Source organism: Periophthalmus magnuspinnatus, chromosome 4 (assembly GCF_009829125.3).
Source record: "Periophthalmus magnuspinnatus isolate fPerMag1 chromosome 4, fPerMag1.2.pri, whole genome shotgun sequence".
NCBI classification, from domain to species: Eukaryota; Metazoa; Chordata; class Actinopteri; order Gobiiformes; family Gobiidae; genus Periophthalmus; species Periophthalmus magnuspinnatus.
Window position 1 is genome coordinate 32,151,166 of NC_047129.1, and position 21,980 is coordinate 32,173,145.

General features: G+C 44.6%; 1 protein-coding gene across 1 annotated transcript in view; it reads right to left on the reverse strand.

The window, feature by feature from the left end:
- Positions 1–21,980, reverse strand: part of nek7 (NIMA-related kinase 7) — a 189,574-nt gene that overhangs the window by 121,389 nt on the left and 46,205 nt on the right. The window contains exon 2 of the mRNA XM_033965147.2: positions 14,420–14,505. Within this exon, the coding sequence (XP_033821038.1) occupies positions 14,420–14,479 (60 nt within the window). The 5' untranslated portion in view covers positions 14,480–14,505. The remainder of the gene's footprint in view (positions 1–14,419; positions 14,506–21,980) is intronic.

Below are 21,980 nucleotides of genomic sequence, written 5' to 3' on the forward strand. Positions count from 1 at the left end.
ATTGAAATTTAGCGTCACGATTATCACAAAATAACAGTGATAATGATTAAAGTTACAGTTTAAACCAGCGGTGTCCAAACTTTTCTCATTAAGGGCAACATCTAAAAACACAGACATTGAGGGCCATAAACTCGTCGCGAATACAGTAAATACTTCAAATCTGTGGTATTATTACAAGTTAAACCGACTAGACTTTTATTCACGTACATGTTAAATATTTGAGATGGGCTTGTTAAAGTAGATTTTCAGAAATGTACAGTAAAAAAGTGCTGTTTAAATAATATGGGGCGATTCACCTGGAACAGAGGCGTCAAACTCATTTTCACCGAGCGCCAGATTAACAAAATGGCCGCCGTCAAGGGCCAGATGTGACTGTGCGGCAGGATAAATGTCACTAAATGTAAACAAATGTCATGTAAAATAAATGTAAATACTTTTAAACTTGTTAAATAACTGTTTCTGTGTTTATTACTTATTCAAGTTGCAAATATTACGTGTCTGTGTGACTCCGTGTAACTGTGTATTTCCTGATAAAGTGACATTTTTAAAAGTGTGTATCTGGTCAGAACCTTCAGCTCTGCTTCAAAAACAGACTTTTTTAGCCTTTTAATTATTGGATTATTTGCTGTTTTTCTTGCAGACTCACTTTTTTATACTTAGCTCCGTGTTTGGTGTCAAAATGTCGGCGTAGATTGTACCGACCGCGCCTCAAAACACAAAAAACATACAGATTTTCTCCTTAAAGCACAAACTTGTATTCACCTTTAGCGTCTTTCTTGAAACTTCCTTCCACACCCACAATTTTCCTCTTCCTGAACAATTTGGGATGATTATTTGCAAATATTTCTCAGTGTCATTTGTTGGGAAAATCTCATTAGTTTATTGTCAATACACACATTAAAGCAACACAGACTTATTTTAAAATGACAGTCAAGCCTTAATTTACCTTCTCACGGGCCACATGAAATGACATTACGGGCCGCATTTGGCCCCCGGGCCTCGAGTTTGACACATGTGACCTAGAAGCTTGAGGGCCGAGAAAAACTGATCTGAGGGCCGCGTTTTAAAGGACTGTTATAGTATTGAAACTTTTTATTAGAGAAAATAAAGTACGATCTAGCGGAGAATATTCTGGATGAACAGGGCCGTCGATGGAAATTTGGGGGCCCGGGGCAAAAAGTCTGACATGGGCCCCCCTCTAATACAAATTCATAGGAAGAGAGTCAAATTTTGTGTCCCTAAACCGCGGGACAAAAGACCCCTTTGTCCCCCTCGTCAACTCCCCTGTGAATAAGTCGTTTTTTTTCTGCAAACTCTGGCGATTATCTCCGTTGCCGATTATCACGATTATATAAAATGTCCGACGAATGATTATTATCGACTCTTTTTATCACGATAAACGATATTTTTGTTTACCGTCCCATCCCTCCTTTTAGTATCTAACTTGTAATATTTTGCCGTACATGTAAGGTTAAAAAAAAAACAGTAAAAATGCGTAAACTTTGTGCTGAAACGCCACAAAAACAAACTGAACGTCCTCCATTTTGTTTCGCGGAGATGAGCCCGAATCTACACAAAAATATTCATCGTATCGTTTCAGATTCTCCAAAATCCAGTAACTTTTCTCCGTATTAATTATGCATCTGCTGAAGAAATTAAACTTTTCCTATTTCAGTTTGGAGTCATTCAAGTTTGATGAGGAGGGACGAGCTCCGAGCGGCGCGCTGAGGCATTATGGGTAACGTCTACGAGGGACATCTCCGGGTAAAAAGGTGACACCACAACAGCCACGGGCGACTGGGGAGCTCAGGGACGGAGAGACGGAGAGAAGGAGGGAGAGAGAGGGAGGGAGTGGATAGAAAAGGATAGAGATAAGATAGAGAGGATGAGAAGAGGGAGAGAAGAGAGAGAGAAAAGAGGGAAGAGACACAGTGTGACAGAGTTGGAGGAAAAAGGAAAGGAAGAAGAGAAAGAGAGGGAGGGAGGGAGGTGGGTAGAAAAGGATGGAGATAAAGGGAGGATGGAAATAGGGAGAGAAGAGAGAGAGAACAGAGTGGAGAGACAGAGAGTTGGAGGTAAAAGGGAGAGAAGAAGAGGAAGAGAGGGAGGGAGAGAGATTGGGGGTGGATAGAAATTGATGAAGATAAAGGGAGGATGGAAATAGGGAGAGAAGAAAGAGAGAAAAGAGGAGAGAGACAGTGCGACAGAGAGTTGGAGGTAAAAGGGAGAGAAGAAGAGAAAGAGAGGGGGTGCATAGAAAGTGATGAAGATAAAGGAAGGATGGAAATAGGGAGAGAAGAGAGAGAGAAAAGAGTGAGACAGTGCGACAGAGAGTTGGAGGAAAAAGGGAGGGAAGAAGAGAAAGAGAGGGAGGGAGAGAGGGGGGTGGATAGAGATAAGATAGAGAGGATGAAAATAGGGAGAGAAGAGAGAGAGAAAAGCGGGGAGAGAGAGTTGGAGGTAAAAGGGAGAGAAGAAGAGAAAGAGAGGGAGAGAGATTGGGGGTGGATAGAAATTGATGAAGATAAAGGGAGGATGGAAATAGGGAGAGAAGAGAGAGAGTGTGACAGAGTTGGAGGAAAAAGGAAGAGAATAAGAGAGAGAGGGGAAGAGAGAGAGTCGGTAGGAAGGAGGAGAGAGGAGGGAGAGGGAATTAAGGAGAGAAAAGAGGTAAAGACAGATAAAAATAGATCAGAGTTGAGAGAAGAGAGGGAGGAAGAGAAAGGGGGAGATAGAGGGGGAAGAAAGAGAGAGTCGAAGGGACGTAAAATTAGAGGGAGAGGAGAGAGAGGGGGAGAGGAGAACACAGAGGTGGAGAGGGGGTAGAGGGAGAGAGAAAAAGGGAGACGAGAGAAATGGGGGACAAAAGAGAGAGGTAGAGAGGGTAGAGATAGAGGTAAGGGGTGAGGGGAGGAGAAAAGGAGGGAGAGAGAATAGACAGGGTGAGCGGGGGGAAGGAGAGAGAGGGGGAACAGACAGACAGACAGACAGACAGAGAGACAGCTTATCGGAGGAAGTGTGATACGAGCTGCCCGGTAATGACACCACTGCCAAAGACAAGTGACAGGCCACGAGCTGCAGGAGAGGATGGAGGGATGACAGAGGAGGGGAGGGGAGGAGGAGGGGATGGAGGGATGGAGGAGAGAGGAGGAGGAGGGGGGGGGTAAAGACATGTGGCACAGGAGAAGGTGTGATGTGACAGAGCAGACGTGCTACAGACAGACAGAGAGAGAGAGAGAGGCAGAGGAGGAGGAAGAGAGAGATGTGACCAGGGAACGGCTGCTGCTGCTGCCGGGCCTCAGAGGGGACGGCTGTGGGGGGGGAGGTGGGGACGGCTGTGGGGGGGGGGTGGAGAGCTGGTGGAGAAGTGAATGCAAATCAAAAATATCTAAAAGTGCCAGTTACATTTGGGGAAGAAATCTAACTTGTCGTTTGTTTGTTTTTTTTTTTTTTTTTTTTCTGAATATCGTAGTTTGAGCAGCAGCACAGGTCAGGTAAGAGTCAGGTCTGTGGAGGTGCAAGCCCCATCAGAGTGAGGATGCACGTTTGTCACTGCAATAAACAACCAACCTCACCTCTCTATATATGTATATGTTAAGTGACATATTATAAATGTATTGTTAAAAGCTCTCTCCATCCCTCTCTCCCTCTCTCCATCGCTCCCTCTCTCCTCTCTCCATCCCTCTCCCCCCATCACTCACTCCCATATTTCTCACTCTCCATCCCCCTTCTCTCTCCTTATCTCCTCTCTCTCCATCTCTCCCTCTCTCTCTCCTCTCCTCTCTCTCCATCCCTCTTCCCCCTCTATCTCTCACTCCCATATTTCTCTCTCTCCACCTCCCCCCTCTCTCCTTATCTTCTCTCTCTTCCTCTCTCTCCATAGCTCCCTCTCTCCTCTCTCTCCTTGTCCCCTCTCTCTCTCCCCATCCCTCTCCCCTCTATCTCTCACTCCCATATTTCTCACTTCCATCCCCCCTCTCTCTCCTTATCTCCTCTCTCCATCCGTCTCCCTCTTCCTCTCTCTCCATCACTCCCTCTCTCCTCGCCCCCCCTCTCTCCTTCTCTCCTCTCTCTCCATCCCTCCCCCTCCCGCTATCTCTCACTCTCATATTTCTCACTCTCCACCCCCCCCCCCTTATCTCCCCTCCTCTCCCTCCTCTCCTCTCCTCCCTCCCTCTGACTCTCACCTCCCTGCGCGTTGTCCGTGGCTCGTGTGGTATATCCCCCTCTCTCTCCTCTCTCTCCTCTCTCTCCTCCTCTCCCTCCCTCCCTCTGACTCTCACCTCCCTGCGTGTTGGCCGTGGCTCATCTGGTATATCCCCCTCTCTCTCCTCTCCCTCCTCTCCTCTCCTCTCCCTCCCTCCCTCTGACTCTCACCTCCCTGCACGTTGTCCGTGGCTCGTGTGGTATATCCCCCTCTCTCTCCTCTCTCTCCTCCTCTCCCTCCCTCCCTCTGACTCTCACCTCCCTCCGTGTTGTCCGTGGCTCGTCTGGTATATCCCCCTCTCTCTCCTCTCCCTCCTCTCCTCTCCTCTCCCTCCCTCCCTCTGACTCTCACCTCCCTGCCTGTTGTCCGTGGCTTGTGTGGTATATCCCCCTCTCTCTCCTCTCTCTCCTCTCTCTCCTCCTCTCCCTCCCTCTGACTCTCACCTCCTTCCATGTTGTCCGTGGCTCGTGTGGTATATCCCCCTCTCTCTCCTCTCCCTCCCTCCCTCCCTCCCTCCCTCTGACTCTCACCTCCCTGCGTGTTGTCCGTGGCTCATCTGGTATATCCCCCTCTCTCTCCTCTCTCTCCTCCTCTCCTCTCCCTCCCTCCCTCTGACTCTCACCTCCCTCCGTGGCTCGTGTGGTATATCCCCCTCTCTCTCCTCTCTCTCCTCTCTCTCCTCTCCCTCCCTCCCTCTGACTCTCACCTCCCTGCGTGTTGTCCGTGGCTTGTGTGGTATATCCCCCTCTCTCTCCTCTCCCTCCCTCCCTCCCTCTGACTCTCACCTCCCTGCGTGTTGTCCGTGGCTCATCTGGTATATCCCCCTCTCTCTCCTCTCTCTCCTCTCTCTCCTCCCTCCCTCCGTGGCTCGTGTGGTATATCCCCCTCTCTCTCCTCTCTCTCCTCTCTCTCCTCTCTCTCCTCCCTCCCTCCGTGGCTCGTGTGGTATATCTTATGCATATGCAGTGCACCTGGGGGAGACGTCACAGAAGCTGCTTATACAGATTCAGATTTGTGCTTGTTTCTCTGAGCTGCACTTGTGGAAACACCTGGATGCTGCAGACACTTAACATGCAGCGCCTTCTGTGTAATTGGAGACAACTATTTAATTAGCAGCTCGCACATTGTCGTATAAATGAGATGTAAAAGACCTTAAGGCATCGTCTATATTTAGGATTTGGTGTTTTTAAAAATCGGAAAACCAGGAGATGGAGATGGTTCGGAGCGTCATGGAGCGACATGTGGTTTTAAGTCCATCTATATTATAAAAAATGAGCTTTAAATCACGTTATAGTGTCGTTTCCTCCTCAAAAACACACCTGGAGTCATGTTTTGTTTCATTTATTATTCGTCTGTAGCATCTCCAAAGCGCAAAATGCGACGTTCCACCTTGTGATGTCATCAGGTGGTAGTTTTCACGTTAACAGCGACGTTTTTACCTTTAGTTCAGTAAAAGGATAGAGATAAAGGGAGGATGGAAAGAGGGAGAGAAAAGAGAGAGAGAAAAGAGACAGGGCAGAGAGAGTGTGAAAGAGAGAAGGGAAAAGAGAGGGGAGAAGAGAAAGAAAAAGGGAGGGAAGAAGAGAAAGAAAGGGAGTGAGAGAGAGGTGGATGGAAAAGGATAGAGATAAAGGGAGGATGGAAAGAGGGAGAGAAGAGAGAGAGAAAAGAGACAGGGCAGAGAGAGTGAAAGAGAGAAGGAAAAAGAGAGGGAAGAAGAGAAAGAAAAAGGGAGGGAAGAAGAGAAAGAGAAGGGAGGGAAGAAGAGAAAGAAAGGGAGTGAGAGAGAGGTGGATGGAAAAGGATAGAGATAAAGGGAGGATGGAAATAGGGAGAGAAGAGAGAGAGAGAAAAGGCCGGGGCGGAGAGAGTGTGAAAGAAAGAAGGAGAAAGAGAGGGGAGAAGAGAAAGAAAGGGAGGGAGAGAGGGTTCGGATAGAAAAGGATAGAGATTAAGGGAGGATGGAAATAGGGAGAGAAGAGAGAGAAAAGAGGGGGCAGAGAGAGTGTGAAAGAGAGAAGGAAAAAGAGAGGGGAGAAGAGAAAGTAAAAGGGAGGGAAGAAGACAAAGAAAGGGAAGAAGAGAAAGAGAAGGGAGGGAAGAAGAGAAAGCAAGTGAGGGAGAGAGGGTTCGGATAGAAAAGGATAGAGATAAGAGAGGGCAGAGAGAGTGTGAAAGAGAGTTGGAGGTAAAAGGGAGGGAAGAAGAGAAAGAGAGGGAGTGAGAGAGGGGGGTGGATGGGAAAGGATAGAGATAAAGGGAGGATGGAAATAGGGAGAGAAGAGAGAGAAAAGTGAGGACAGAGAGAGTGTGAAAGAGAGAAGGAAAAAGAGAGGGAAGAAGAGAAAGAAAAAGGGAGGGAAGAAGAGAAAGAAAGGGAAGAAGAGAAAGAAGGGAGGGAAGAAGAGAAAGAAAAGGGAGGGAGAGGGGGGTGGATTCAAAAAGATAGAGATGAAGGGAAGATGGAAGCAGGGAGAGAAGAGAGAAAAGAGAGGGCAGAGAGAGTGTGAAAGAGTTGGAGGAAAAAGGGAGGGAAGAAGAGAAAGAGAGGGAATGAGACAGGGGGTGGATGGGAAAGGATAGAGATAAAGGGAGGATGGAAATAGGGAGAGAAGAGAGAGAAAAGAAGGGAGAAACAGTGCGACAAAGAGTTGGAGGAAAAAGGGAGGGAAGAAGAGAAAGAAAAGGGAGGGAGAGGGGGTGGATGGAAAAAGATAGAGATGAAGGGAAGATGGAAACAGGGAGAGAAGAGAGAGAGAAAAGAGAGGGCATAGAGAGTGTGAAAGAGAGTTGGAGGAAAAAGGGAGGAAAGAAGAGAAAGAAAAGGGAGGAAAGGAGAGAAAGAAAAGGGAGGAAAGGAGAGAGAAAGGGAGGGAGGGAGGGATGGATGGACATTTAGTTCAGTAGTAGATTGACAATTCCAGGAGCTGAAATGATCCAAATGATTCTATAAATGAAGGTGTGTGGAGTTTAAAAACACAGCGGAGCACTTCCTGTATCGCCACACGATGACATCACAAGGTGGGACAGAGCGTTTTCAGTTTGAGAGAAGAACTCAGCCTGAATATGCAGGTTTCTGTGTTAAACGTGTGAGAATGAAACAAAAAAAACACAACTCCAGGTCTGTTTGTGACGAGGAAACGACATTAGAATAACAGAGATTAGAGAATATATGTATTTTTTACATTATCTTGATCATAAAACTCACAACATTTCATTTTTCCTGTAAATTGGGCACAGTGGTTGAGGGGCTGCACTCACGCCTCACGACAAGAAGGTTTCTGGTTCGATCCCCGGGCTTGTCTTTGTGGAGTTTGCATGTTCTCTCTGTGTTCTCTCTCTGTAACCCAAAAACGTACACCTTCCAGCTAATGTAGTCCTGACCCCGACTAGCATCAAGCTAACGGAGATGGTCCCCCAGCGCCGTAACATCAAAACAACAACATCTCCATGGAAACAAGAAGGTGACGGATCCACTGCCAGAAAGTTACACAGTGCACCTTTAAAATGTTTTTCTAAATAAGGTCGTTTTATTCTGCCTCCATCTGTGTTAAATATCATCAATGGAAAAAGATGGAGAGAAAAAGAGGAAGAGATAGTGAGGGAAGAGGAGGGGAGGGAAAGAGAGAGAGCTAAAGAGGGACAGAGGAGAGAGAGAGAAGTAAGGAGAGAAGGAGAGAGAGAGAAACTAAGAGTTATGAGAGAGAGAGGATGGAAGAAGAGAGATAAGAGAGGAGGAGAGAGCTAAAGAGGACAGAGGAGAGATGGAAGGAAGGAAAGAAGAAGAAGAGAGAGAAACTAAGAGTTATGAGAGAGAGAGGATGGAAGAAGAGAGATAAAAGAGGAAGAGAGCTAAAGAGGACAGAGGAGAGATGGAAGGAAGGAGAGAAGAAGAGAGAGAAACTAAGTTATGAGAGAGGATGGAAGAACAGCGATAAAAGAGGAAGAGAGAGCTAAAGAGGACAGAGAAGAGATGGAAGGAAGGAGAGAAGAAGAGAGAGAAACTAAGAGTTATGAGAGAGAGGATGGAAGAACAGCGATAAAAGAGGAAGAGAGAGCTAAAGAGGACAGAGAAGAGATGGAAGGAGAGAAGAAGAGAGAGATGAGAGAGAGAAATTAAGAGTTATGAGAGAGAGGATGGAAGAAGAGAGACAAGAGGATGAGAGAGCTAAAGAGGACAGAGAAGAGACAGAAGTAAGGAGAGAAGAAGAGAGAGAAACTAAGAGTTATGAGACAGAGAGGATGGAAGAAGAGAGATAAAAGAGGAAGAGAGAGCTAAAGAGGACAGAGGAGAGATGGAAGGAAGGAGAGAAGAAGAGACAGATGAGAGAGAGAAATTAACAGTTATGAGAGAGAGGATGGGAAGAACAGAGATAAGAGGAGGAGAGAGCTAAAGAGGACAGAGAAGAGATGGAAGGAGAGAAGAAGAGAGATGAGTGAGAGAGAAATTAAGAGTTATGAGAGAGATGATGAGAGAGGGGGACAGAGAGCGCTAAAGAGAAGAACAGAAGAGAGAAAGGGAAGGAGAAAAGCAGAGATAGAGATGGAAGGAGAGAGACTAAGAGCTGGGAGAAAGAGGATGGAAAGAGACAAATAAATAGAGAAAAATAAAGACAGGGAGATGAGAGAGGGAGAGCGATAGGAAGAGTGTAAAAGAGAGAAAGAGAGTAAAGAAGAGATGAAGGGAGGGGCAAAAAAGAGAGAGAGGGGTATTGAGAGAGAGAGAAAAGAGAGAAAGAGACAGAGCGGAGGAGCTGCTGCTGTTTAAGTCAAATTACTCATTAGAGCTTTTATCTGGCGTTCTTGTGCGCGCCGCCCGATGAGGTTTAATTTCAAAATTACGATGGAGAGTAAATAAGTCCCTCGGTATTTCCGGTGTTAATGTTTTGCTGCCCTCAAATATTAAAGAAAAAACAACACGGATTATTTTTAGAAATGAAAAAAAGAAGAAGAAGAAGAAGAAGAAATCTACATCCACTCGGGGCATGGACCGTCCTCTTTGTTTAAACCAGATTCGATAGTTACGGAGGCAAAAACATCCTCAGCGAGCGATCGATGGGAGGCGTTCGAGGGCAGTAGGAAACGGCAGCGTGGACCGGAGCGCAGCGCAGGAAACCGGAATGCTATCGGAAAAAAAAACACGCGAAAGCTGTGGGATGAACGGGAGCGGAGAGCGGGGAGGCCGGGGTCTGCTAGCCTCCAGTGTGCCGATCGATACCGAGATTCAGCGCGCGCCGACGCTGTCCATCTCCCGGTGAGAAGAAGAGGAGAAGTCCGATGAGAGGAGGAAGAGGAAGAGGAAGAGGAGAGCGGGAGGGAGCGATGGGAGGGAGACGGGAGAGGAAAGGTGCACCTGCTCGTCTCCGTGGGGATGACAGCGCGTTAGTTAGAAAGCTCGGCAGTGTGGCGTTAAGGTGTCTGAACGGAGACGAGCGGGTGACGTTAGCAGAGCGAGTTACGGGTCAGATCCTCACAGTGGAGAGGACGTTTCCTTCACAACAAGAACGTGTGCTTTTCAAATTGAGCTGCGTGAAGTCTGCGCTTTTACAGTTAGAACAAAAAAAATCATAACTGAACTCGTGTTGACAGATCCTTAACATGTACAAGTTTGTCTCATTCTCAGTTTATGGTTCAGGTTTCAGCATCAGACACAATTAGGCCTTTTTTCACTCTAGTGCTGACATTTTTACTAAACTTTATGTAGTGTTAGTCCAGTACGTCTGTGTAAACCATCAGTCGTCCAGGTCTAATCCATAAAAGCAAAAGATGAAGTTTAAATTTATCAACTATCAAATCTTACAACGATTTGTCCAGTTGTGTCACGATGCGCGTATTTCTGCTCCTTCTTTTGTTCCCTGTGTGCTCCTCCCTCTCCCTCACCTGCCTGAGTCTGGAGCTGGGCGGAGTTCCTGGCTCTTCCTGCGCGCACCTGCATCCCATCAGCGCAATCATCGCCACCCGCCGTGGATAAGAGGAGCCAGGACCAGACGCTCGGGGCCAGATCGTCCGTGTGTCTAACATTCCTCCCTGGACCGCCCCGGCTCCTTCGTCCCGGCTCCTTCGTCCCGGCTCCTTCGTCCCGGCTCCTTCGTCCCGGCTCCTTCGTCCCGGCTCCTTCGTCCCGGCTCCTTCGTCCCGGCTCCTTCGTCCCGGCTCCTTCGTCCCGGCTCCTTCGTCTCTGGCTCCGTTCCTTGCTCCGGTATTGTCTGCTCTTTGTCTTCACCTCTTTGTCACGTCTTGGACCCCGGCTTGCACCTCACTCCCTGCTCTGGTTCCTGTTCCCTGGACCGCCCCTGCTCCGTCGCCCCTGCTCCATCGCCCCTGCCTCCGTCGCCCCTGCCTCCGTCGCCCCTGCCTCCGTCGCCCCTGCCTCCGTCGCCCCTGCCTCCGTCGCCCCCGGCTCCGTTCCTGGTCCTGTCTCCCGCTCCGGCACTGGTTACTCCCTGTCCTCGTCCCTGCACTCCGTGACGCGTTCCCGGACTCTGGCTCGCACCCTGCTCCCGGCTCCTTGTCGGTCTTGCCGTCATTTGTCTGCTGATTTAACTGTAAATAAACACTGTAAACTTGCTCCGACTTCTGCACTCTTTGGTCCCGCCTACACCGCTATTACGACAAGTTGATAGATTTAAACTTCATCCTTTGCTCCGCAGCGTTCGGCTCCAGTTAAACGACGCTCATCGAGGCTAGCGGTTAGAGCAGCTAATTTAGAGCAGAGTTCCATATTTGGATTTCCAACCAAGTATCAAAGCAAACGAAAGAGCCAATCCAGAGCGAGGCTGATGAAGGTAACGCCCATTCCCACTCGCGCCGCTGGTTTCGGAGTCAATAATATGCCTTTATTAGTCCCACAGTGGGGAAATTCCGTGATTCCGAGTGCGTCCGTGATCACTTCCTATTTAGAACGCGGCGGCTAGCAGGTTAGCTACGTCCATTTACGTCAACAGTCTGTGATGGTCCAATAATTAACTTACATGACACATTACAGACACTAGAACGTACTACTTCAGTGTTTCATTTATTTATACACCGCTGGCCACTTTATGGTTAACATGATTCACTTAAAAACGGTTTATTACGTTTATTCTGCTTTAACCGTCGTGTGAAAATGCTATAAATTTATTTAAATATTATCGTTTATCGTGATATTTTCAGAATCGATATATATCACACTTCAAATTTTGTTATCGTGAAAGGCCTAGACATAATTTATAGACAATATACTTGATTGTTATACATGTTGTAATCAGGAAGTTCACCGTTAGCATGTTAAGGTGTGGCAGTAGCAGAGTGTTTGTCGTTGGATCAGAAGGTTGGTGGTTCGAATCCCGCTCGACATAAAAAAAAAAGCATAAATGGTCGAGCGGTTACATCCACACACCCACAGTTTACGGTGCGATTCTAGGAGATGAACGCTGTCGTTGTGTCCTTGGGCAAGACACTTAACCCACCTCCGTACACTGATGCATGAATGTGTGCGTGAACGGCCGAGTAAGTTCCTCGACGTAAAGCGCTTTGAGTGACCTGACGGCGGGAAAAGCGCTCCAGAAAATGTGGCCGTAGTTGACCCCTGTGACCTCTGAAAGTTTGAACTGTAGAGGCAGGAATAAAGGTGTGAAAATAAGTTTAAATTTAATACATTCAAAAAAGGTAGCTTAAAAAAAAAGCTCAAATTAAAGCAAATAATATTAACGAAAAGCTGGGCACAAAAAACTAAAAACGAACCCTCAACCAGACAAGAACAGGTGGGTTTAAATACAAAAGGGCTCACCCAAAATGAATTTACTACGCTAAAAGATAAACTAAAACTACTAACTACCACTTACAAACTCATCGCTGTGAATAATTAGCATGTTTACGATGTGATGCGTGAGTGAGGAATAACTTTAGACGGTAAAAATCAGCTGCGACCCCCTTTAAACGCTCTGAAAAAATCAACTCTTTCACTGTTTACAACGCAAAAATCGGATAAAACAAGATGTCCGCCAAAGATAATCCGTGTAATAACAAACCGGGTTACGTGTACTGTATCTGCGCCCCACTTCTGTACTCTGATCCATTGTTTTACGAGATCTAAAACACCAACGCCGTGCCAGCCTTTTCCGTGTCCACCCTCCACGGAACAGAGAAGCATCTGTCCTATCACGTTAGCCTGCCAAGTACCAGCGCTCTTTGACCTTCAGCGCTCAGCCCGCCTTCCCCCCCCAGAGGCCGGGCTGAGCGCTGAGTGACAGATGGGCTCCCATAGTCATAGTCATAGAGAGTGTGTGTTTTAGAAGAATGATCGCACTGCCTCACCGCGGGGTTCGACTAAGATCTGACTACGAACAAGTGCGGTTTTAAAGAGGGCGGGCGGTTTGCCAAAATATTTAAAGCTCCTATATTGAACGAAACACACTCTTTGTGAGCTTTAAGTCGTGTTATAACGCCGTTACCTCCTCAAAAAAACAGACCTGGATTTTTGTGTTTTGTTTCATTCACACCCTCCATAAAACGCCTGGATTTACTATGAATAAAATGAGTGTAAAAATCTCACTTTTATAGATTTTGTCCTCAAATTTGAAATGTGAGGTCACCACTATTTTCAGTTGTGATATATTGGGTTTTTTTGTCTTCAACTACCTTCTGCAGCTTTTTACACCTTCATTTTAACAAAAACATTCAGGCGAGGATGAGAAAAATCATTTGTTATGCGTGTTCAAAAGTGTATAAATGTTTAGCAGACAAATTTTACAGCGATTCCAGTGACGCCTGTGGGTAAAACTATTCGGTGTTACCTTTACGAAGACCTCAAACTTGTGTATTTACTACTGAGGGTTCAATAATGGTTATCGTTTTGATTTGGAGAGGCCAGAAAAAAGACGATTTCTCCAAAAATGACCCGGAATTGTCACGTGTGAATGAAACAAAACACAACTCCAGTTTGTCCGTTTGTGATGAGGAAACGAACATTATAACACGGATCAGAGAGCAGAGTAATACGGCTCTTTAAATATTTTCTAGAGCAAAGGTTACGGTTTAGATTATCACAAGTCAGTCAAGTCAAACACAAGAAGATCGGAAATATTGAAGTATTACTACTACAGGCAGTAGCTAAAACATCCAAAACTGCAAAACTTCACTTAAAAAGCATCACACAAGACTTTACCAGGCCTTGTACCTGAGTTTTACTACTTTTAAACTCAAAATAACTTCATTCAAAACTATTAGCAACGGTCCAAACTCTAGGAAACAGTATTGACAATATACAGCACGGGGATAAAAGTAATTCCAGGGACTTTAAATGTTTTTTCTTTTCATTCTCAGATAAAACCCACTGTTATTGTTTCGTCAGGAAACTGGAGGCTGCAACTAGTGATAATTTTAGCAGGTGACTGATCAGTGACTCATGTTATTGGACATTAACACTTTTTTAAATCCATTATCAAACAAAACAAGGTTAAAATGTGGCGCAGGTTCTTTTGAATAAAGAATATTTGATCATGTTTATTGTTTTTTTTACATTTTGTTTTAATAATGGCTCAGTTTTTAGTTTTAAAAGGTGTTTTTTTTCGTGTGTTTTAGAGTCTGTTTAGTCTAGATAACAGTCACGATCGTCAAAATACGACAAATATACAATCGTTTTTTTATATTCAGCGAGTCACGGTGAGTCTATTGATCACTGCAGCCAAATGGTAAGATTTATTTTCAGACCTTTTAGAAGTCTGAAGTAAAAGTAGTAAAGTAAGTACTAATTTTATGTATCGACACTTTACTCAAGTCCATTTTACAGTGTATACTTTTTACTTTTACTTGACTGCATTAGAGAGCAGTATCTGTACTTTCTACTCCACTACATTTTGAAAAGGACTGAGAAGTAAAAGTATTTCTTATTATAGTTTGAGAGCCGCTAAAAAGGCTGAGAGGTTTATTTTTAACATGTAACAAAAATGTATAATATAATAAAAACAGCTAGAAAAAAAAACAGTTGATTTTGTTGTTTCTGAGGACAAATCTTTATCAAAATCACTACATTTGAAGCTTTGTAAGACGTCAAAATCAGCGTGAAATACTGACTTTTTACTCTTTAAGAACATTTTTAAGACGTACTTTAATACTTAAGTTGATTTTTTCATGTGATACTTTTACTTGAGTACTTTTTTTGCTCTGTTATGTGTACTTCCGCTTAAGTAACATCACCGAGTACCCTCTCGGAGCTCACACGGAGCAGAGTACCTGGTGCTGAAACACGGGCACGGCCGCTTGCTGTCCTTGTGTCTGCGTGTCCATATCCATAGTGTCCGGTCTGATCCTTCACACCGCTGCAAAACAAAACAAGGAAGAAAAAAAAACAAATGAATAATCCAATACGGCCTTGACCAGAACCACTCCGCTTCTGCTGTTCAACAATCCACTCCACGCTCACGTCTCAGCGTTAAACAGAAACATCAAACGCAGCACAGTGGCGGGGAAGCGGACAATAGCGTTTCGTGTTTCAGCCCGGCAAGATTCGCGTCATGCCTGCGGATTTGACACCGACGGGGGGCCGGATCAGGTTTACAACAAAGTCCATTTAAGAACGCAGCGATTTTACTCCAAACAAAAGAGCAGATAACACCGCTCTGAACGTCCTTGGCGCGCGTCCAGGCCGTTTTCTCATTGAATTAGCACTAGCACGTTAGCTCGGTGATAACTGGAGGTCACACGGAGGTGGTGGTGTCGTACTTTGGCTTGTGGCCTAAACACAGCGTGGGGCGTTCAGGAATAGCAGACGCTACAAGGGACGTGGAATAACATGTTTTTAGTACAATGGTTTTAGCAGCGGGATCGGTCTCTACAAGGTGGAAATAACAAATGTTGAAGAGATGTTAGCGGTTTACGAGCGTCCACCGGCGTCCACCGTGACCTTGCGGTGTCAGCGAGATACAGTCGGGGGGGGGGGAGACGCCAAAGAGGGATCTACGTAGTATTCCTTATTTATTTATGGATTAATAGGTCACTTTAAGAAACTATTGTTAGTCCTTGAACTGTTAGTGTTGTTCACATATAACACAATGAATATGCAGTGTGTTTAAAGCTACAGTGTGTACCTTTCTACCCCAAAATACACTAAAATAACACCATTGTTTTCCTTCATTTGTTTGTTTTTTAATGAGCTGGCTGTTGTTTTTTATTGAGCTGAAAAATGTAGAAAAAACGTGTCGTCACTGTGAGCGAGCGCTTGCATCTCCACAAACCCGACTCTCGACCCTTTTGTTCTTTTGGCTATAATCTCCAACAGTACGGCCTTAAACTCATCCATCTCCACGTTACAACACATGGTTTTAACGTTTTATTTCAGACGTATCAGACTGAGGCCCACGAGATCATATCGTTTTATGGCGGTACAGCGCGTGCACCTCTAATACTACGAATCCCAGAATGCTTTGCAAATCACTTCTGTCGACTCGCATTAGCATCTGCTCCCTGTCGCTTCACTCAAATTTAATCCACCTCTTCTCAAAAAACACGCAGATGTCGTTGAAACTGTTCAATCGTCACAGTTTTTAATTTTGTCCCTCTGTGAATTTGAGTTTGACAACCCTGTTCTATCTGCTGGTGAAAAAGTTCCGGAATGTACCTTTAATAATATTCATAATGAAAAACTATATTCTCTTTTGAATTTTTCAGAAACAGTGGCTTCTTTGTGTGTTTATTTCTCCTTAATTCAGGTCATTTCTTGATACAGTGGTGGAGCGTTTCATCAGGAAGTGTATTTTTCAAAGTTAATTCACTAAAACTTCGTACTTTAGTTTAACAAAATACATAAACGCGATGTGTCTTATGTCTTTCGTGTCGCTCTGAGAACATAAACTGTACGAAGAAGTGGACTCATCACGTACGGCGGGTTAATACGAACATTTAAAACCAAAATGACGAGTCTGACAGCAGCAGGTACAGAGAGAGAGGACACAGCTTTTCAATAGAAAGTGAATTGGAGCCAGAGTTGATGGAGCAGGAAGCGCGCCCATGATCACTTCCTGTTTGCAACGCGGCGGCTAGCAGGTTAGCTATGTCCATTTATATATACAGTCTATGCATGAGGAGTAGTAGTAGTAGTAATAGTAGTACTTTCTCATCCACCATCTTTGTCTGGACCTTTTCATTTCAGCTCTAACTTCAAAACACTTGTACCCATAATTCCCTACTCCTCCTGTATAAACCGGGCTCATTTCGCTGCGTCCTCTCGAGCGGTCAGTTGTAATTGAGTGTGGGGGGGAAAAAAAACGCTGTTGTACCATCAAAACACCTTGGAAGACACTCCTGACTCAACAACTTTATAATACATGCGCAACGCACGCCGCGCCGGACGAGTTTAAAGCCGCGATGGCCATAATAAGACGTGTTATCTGAATAATTTACAAATATCCTTGAAAAGTATGATGCAAAAATGAGATGCACACATGAAATTAGCTGATGAGTCCAGCGTCTGACGGCGTTTAAGTGAGATTTTGACAGATGCTCCGGGTTTATCGCTATCTCTACTATATCCTTAACATGCTAACGTGGCTCAACAATTAGCTAGCGCCGGGTTATTTATAATTTATGTTACATGCTCAATATGCAATAGGAGCCTGTGCGTCCTTCTGCACAGGAAATACATTCTGTGCTTGTCAAACAAATCTGATACATGAGAACTGGGTTAGTAAGAGGAATGGGACGTTTGAAAAGCAGAATTGTCGCGTTTGCGTCGCTCTAGAGTTATTATCTACGACACCTGTGGATCGTTGTGTTATGATTTGCACATTTTAAATCACAATATTCATCTAAAACGACTAGTGAGGGGCAGATTTATTTTCATTTGTACCAAAACGACTGCGCAACGTCGCCGAATCCTGCACGTATCGCCAATAAAAGTGCAAAACCAAACAGCCAATTAAGAGCGAGGCCGGCAAAGGTAACACCCCTTTGCACCAGGGGACGGGCTGTCAATCAAACCTGTTGCTAACGCTAGTGGAGGCGACCTTGGGGAAAGAAGGCGCCTGATTGGTCCGTTATTAATGTTTACAGTTGTCCCTCGCTATAGCGCGGTTCACCTTTCACGGTCTCGATGTTTCGCAGATTTTTTTAAGTGCAGTTTTTCATGCTTTTTTACATCGCCTGAGCGTGCACTGTGTCCTGCGTCCTGATTGGCTGTTGGACTGTAGACCATTGTGTTGTGCGTCCTGATTGGCTGTTGGACTGTAGACCATTGTGTTCTGTGTCCTGATTGGCTGTTGGACTGTAGACCATTGTGTTGTGCGTCCTGATTGGCTGTTGGACTGTAGACCATTGTCCATCAGTCTCCTTCGTTCAGACAAATTTACATAAACGTTGGATCTCAGTGTGACTCTGAAGTGCTGTACGTTTGCGATTTGTTTTCTCCCCGACAAAACTCACAATGTCGATGAAACGTTCTGCACCGACAAAGACGCCGACGAAGGTTTAAACTTTGAGAGAGTTTAAACGAGAGAGAAATGTGAGAAAATGTTAACACCTGTGTGAGAAAAGTGTATAAAGTGTGTGGTGAGGGGTTTTACAGACAAAAACATATATACCAAATGTTCCGTACTATAAGTCGCACTTTTTTTCAGTTTGGCCGAGGATACTTAGATATGATTGTGAAATATATGTTTTTTTTCTTCATTATTATGCATTTTTTGGTTTGTGCGACTTATACTCTGGAAAATACGGTAATAATTGTAAAAAATAAAGCTGATACTTCGTGGATTTCACCGATTATTTTGCGATTTGTTTTCTCCCCGACAAAACCCACAATGTAGATGAAACGTTCTGCACCGACAAAAAACACCTGCGGTCGCACCCGAAAGGTCGAGGAAGACGCTGACCATCGAAGAAAAAGTTGGACGTCTGGACACGCTGAAGGAAGGCAGAAGTTCCGTGGCTGTAGGGGGCGCCATTATGGAATAAATGAATCTTCGGTTCGTTACATAAAGAAGGAGGAAAATAACATGGTTTAATTCTATAATACTGATACTTGTTTTTTTAATCTACGAAGGTTTGAACTTTGAGAGAGTTTAAACGAGAGAGAAATGTGAGAAAATGTTAACGCCTGTGTGAGAAAAGTGTATAAAGTGTGTGGTGAGGGGTTTTACAGACAAAAAAACAGACAAAAAAGCAAAATAAAAACACCAGGATCATGTAGAGCGGGTTAATACGAACATTTAAAACCAAAATAACGAGTCTGACAGCAGCAGATACAGGAGGAGCTCACGTACCACAATTTGAGAAACACCGACTTTACGCTACATTTTAGCGACAGCAGCTGAACGAGCCTCAATCTCCGCCCGCCTCCCGTCGCAACTGAGAGGAAAATCAGCTGCAGTGTAATTATACCACATATTTAATGATACATCAGCGGTACGAGGGTATGGCCCCGCCCTTCTTTGAGGTAACTGTAAATGTCTTCTCTGTAATGACACAAATGTGAACTGGGAATGGCTTTGTTTAACACACAAACACGCACAAACACGCACAAACGCACACAGAGGAAGAGGAGCAGGTGAGCGGGACATGGACATATTTTGATGAAGCCCCGTGTTTGGCCGCGTGCGTCTGTGCGTGTGCGTCTGAACTCTAATACTCGCCCGTGTTTCTCGATGAAGCAGAGCTGAACTGTCTCCCGAGTCCGGCCAATTAAAAGTCCCCGGTGGACGGAGAGAAGGAGAAGAGCGAAGCGAAAGAGAGAGCGCGAGGAGGGCTTGAGCGAGCGCACACACACACACTAAAGGTTAATCAGGAGAATCAGACATGTCCAGAGCGCTGCCGGTGTACGAGGGGGTAGCCATGGGTTTCAGAGGAGGACCGTTACCATGGCAATTAACTACCTGGAACTAAATATTTTTTGGACGGGCGAAAAGTCGAGCTCAAAACTGCATCACACGAACAGGTAGAACATTTACAAACACCGAACCAAAACTGATAGTCACGACTCCAGTCAAACGAAGCTAATCGAGGCTAGCGGTTATAGCGGCCAATCTGGAGCGGAGTTTTACATTGTGGAATCCCGACCGAGAGTATCGTAGCAACCAAAGAGTCAATCCAGAGCGAGGTTGTTGAAACTAACGCCGCTTTCCCACCCGAATCGCCGGTTTGGCAGGGTTTTAGCAACGATGTCGATCAAACTTGTTGCTAACGCTAGCGGGTAGTGACCTCAGGGGAAGAAGGCGCCCAATTTGTCTGTTATTAATGTTCATATCTTGATTTTACGGACACAATAGTGAAATAAAAACGCGAGGATCATGTAGAGCGAGTTAGTACGAACATTTAAGACCAAAATGACGAGTCTGACAGCAGCAGGTGCAGAGAGATCACTTCCTGTTTGTAACGCGACGGCTAGCGGGTTAGCTATGTCCATTTATATAAACAGTCTATGGTTCAAACGTAAACATCCGGTTAAACGAAGTACTGGGAAGTGAGTTGACAATGTAAAAGCTCATATACTTCTTTAGATCTTCTTTATTATTTCTATTTCTAATCAGAATTTACTATTTTACCCTTACAAAAAAAACTGGACAAAAGGTTTTAAGAGTAGACATGGTGTATTGGTGATAGCAGAGGATTTCCCTAGATATCGTATACCGATATTTGGCACCGATATTTGAGTTCTTCACTGAGCTTCCTGCTTCTGAAGAGTTTAGACACACACCTTGCTCCTGCTGCCTCCTTCTTTACTTTGCTTTTTAATCATTTTACCTCTTCCAGTGCTGCAAGATTTGTCAAGTTATGATTTTCTTTACGTAAACCGAGACTTTTAACCCATTTTTTACATTTTTTTAAACAAATTTTCTGACGATTCAGCAACATGTTCGGCGAAAGAAACCAGAGGAAATCTTTCTGTGGATGCTGTCGGAACTATCAACAACAAATTAATGAGCTACAAACACGGATACTGTCCTCAGCGCATCAGATTTGTCTTTTTGAACAGATTAACAGGAATCCGTCAGAATTGAAGAAGCTAACAGCTAACTCTAAGCCAGGGGCGTCAAACTCATTTTCACAAAGGGCCATATCAGCAAAATGGTTGTTTTCAAAGGGCCAGATGTAACTAACAGCAAGATAAATGTCAATAAATGTAACCAAATTTAATGTAAAATAAATGCAACTACTTTTTAATCTTGTTAATTAACCGTTTCTATATTTATTGCTTATTCAAGTTACAAATATTGCAGATGGATTTGCATAGACATGAAAAAATGGCTGTTTAACTGTATCTAAGGATAAACTGACATTTTAAGACAGTCATACCTTTTAATTTCCTCTGTCGCGGGCCACATAAAATGACGTGGCGGGCCGCATTTGGCCCACGGGCCTTGAGTTTGACACATGTGCTCTAAGCTAATACTAAACACGTCTTTGATTCAGTCGCTATACGCCGCGCGTCCTTGCTAAATGACCCGTGCTTGTGCTTAAATGCTAAGCGCCCGCCCTCTCATCGTGCTACGTTAAAATTAAAATGGCGAAAGTCGAGCGGTGTCGTTTGGGGGCTGGCACGTTCCCCTCCCGTCTCTCACACCTCAGTCGCGGGCTCGGTTAAACGTCGCTGGCGTCGCGTGTAACTCCTCTCTAACCTCCTCGCTGCGTCTGTGTGTGTTCAAATGTCACAATATCCAGGGGGCTTCCGCGCTCTGAACTAAAGGCCTCACCTCCCATGGCCCACATTAACCGGATCAATTAGGAATGCCGTGTCACATTAACGCCACGCGGAAATAAAGGGAATTATTAATCGTGTTCTTTCGATGGGGAGGAGCAAAGGAGCGCAGGGTGTGATCTGCTCTTTTGGATGTCGTTTAAAGTGGGTTTGACACGTTTGGCTGCACGATTCACTTAAACACAGTGTTATATTTGAGGTTTTAATGCAAATCCTGTCAATTTTTTTCTAATTTTGATTGATTATTTTGGTGAAGTTTATAGATTTACGTCGCAGGTTGGACATGTGACATATAACGGGAATTTCATGACTGTTACCTGACAACCATAATAACTTTTTTTATCTACGTATTTGCGCAAAATTTGTCTGTTTATTGTATAACCAGCTCTTGAGGTCAAAGTAAGTCTGCTGCGTTCTGTCTGGAGGTAAATAGAAAGTGTTTTATTGGTCAGACAATCAGGAAGCGCGTTAGCATGCTAAAACTCCACTCTGGTCTTTAAGAGGTGGGAAAAGCACTTATAAACTCATTGCGGTGAGTAATTAGGATGTTCTGAATGCATAAGGTAAGTGAAGAAGAACTCGGGACTGTTTTAAAGACAGTAAAAATAAAATACAGCGGCCTAAACATGGGCTAAAACGTGTCTAAATTGCATCAAAGTTAAATAATTGACAACACAAATGAAGGTTTAAACTGACAGAAAAACATCTTCCTTTAATGTAAATAGTACTTGCATTTTGGATGGAGTTTTGATGAGAACTCAGCGCTACTTCCGGTGTTTTTGCGCGTTTCTTCTCAGCTTTTTTCCCCACAAACTGCTATTTAATTGATGCAAAACTATGATAAATATTCACGAGGAACTATCCACTAAATCAAGTAATAATTAGAAAAACTCATACGCAGTTTAAAGGGGCCATATTATACCATTTTCTGATCCTCATCGCACATGTTTAACGCACAAATCCTGCATATTTAGGCTGAAAACGCTCTGTTCCACCTCGTGATGTCATCATGTGGCGATACAGGAAGTGCTCCACTGTGTTGTTAAACTTCCACACACACACACTGCATTAGAATCATTTGGATCATTTCAGTCCTGGAATTTCCAA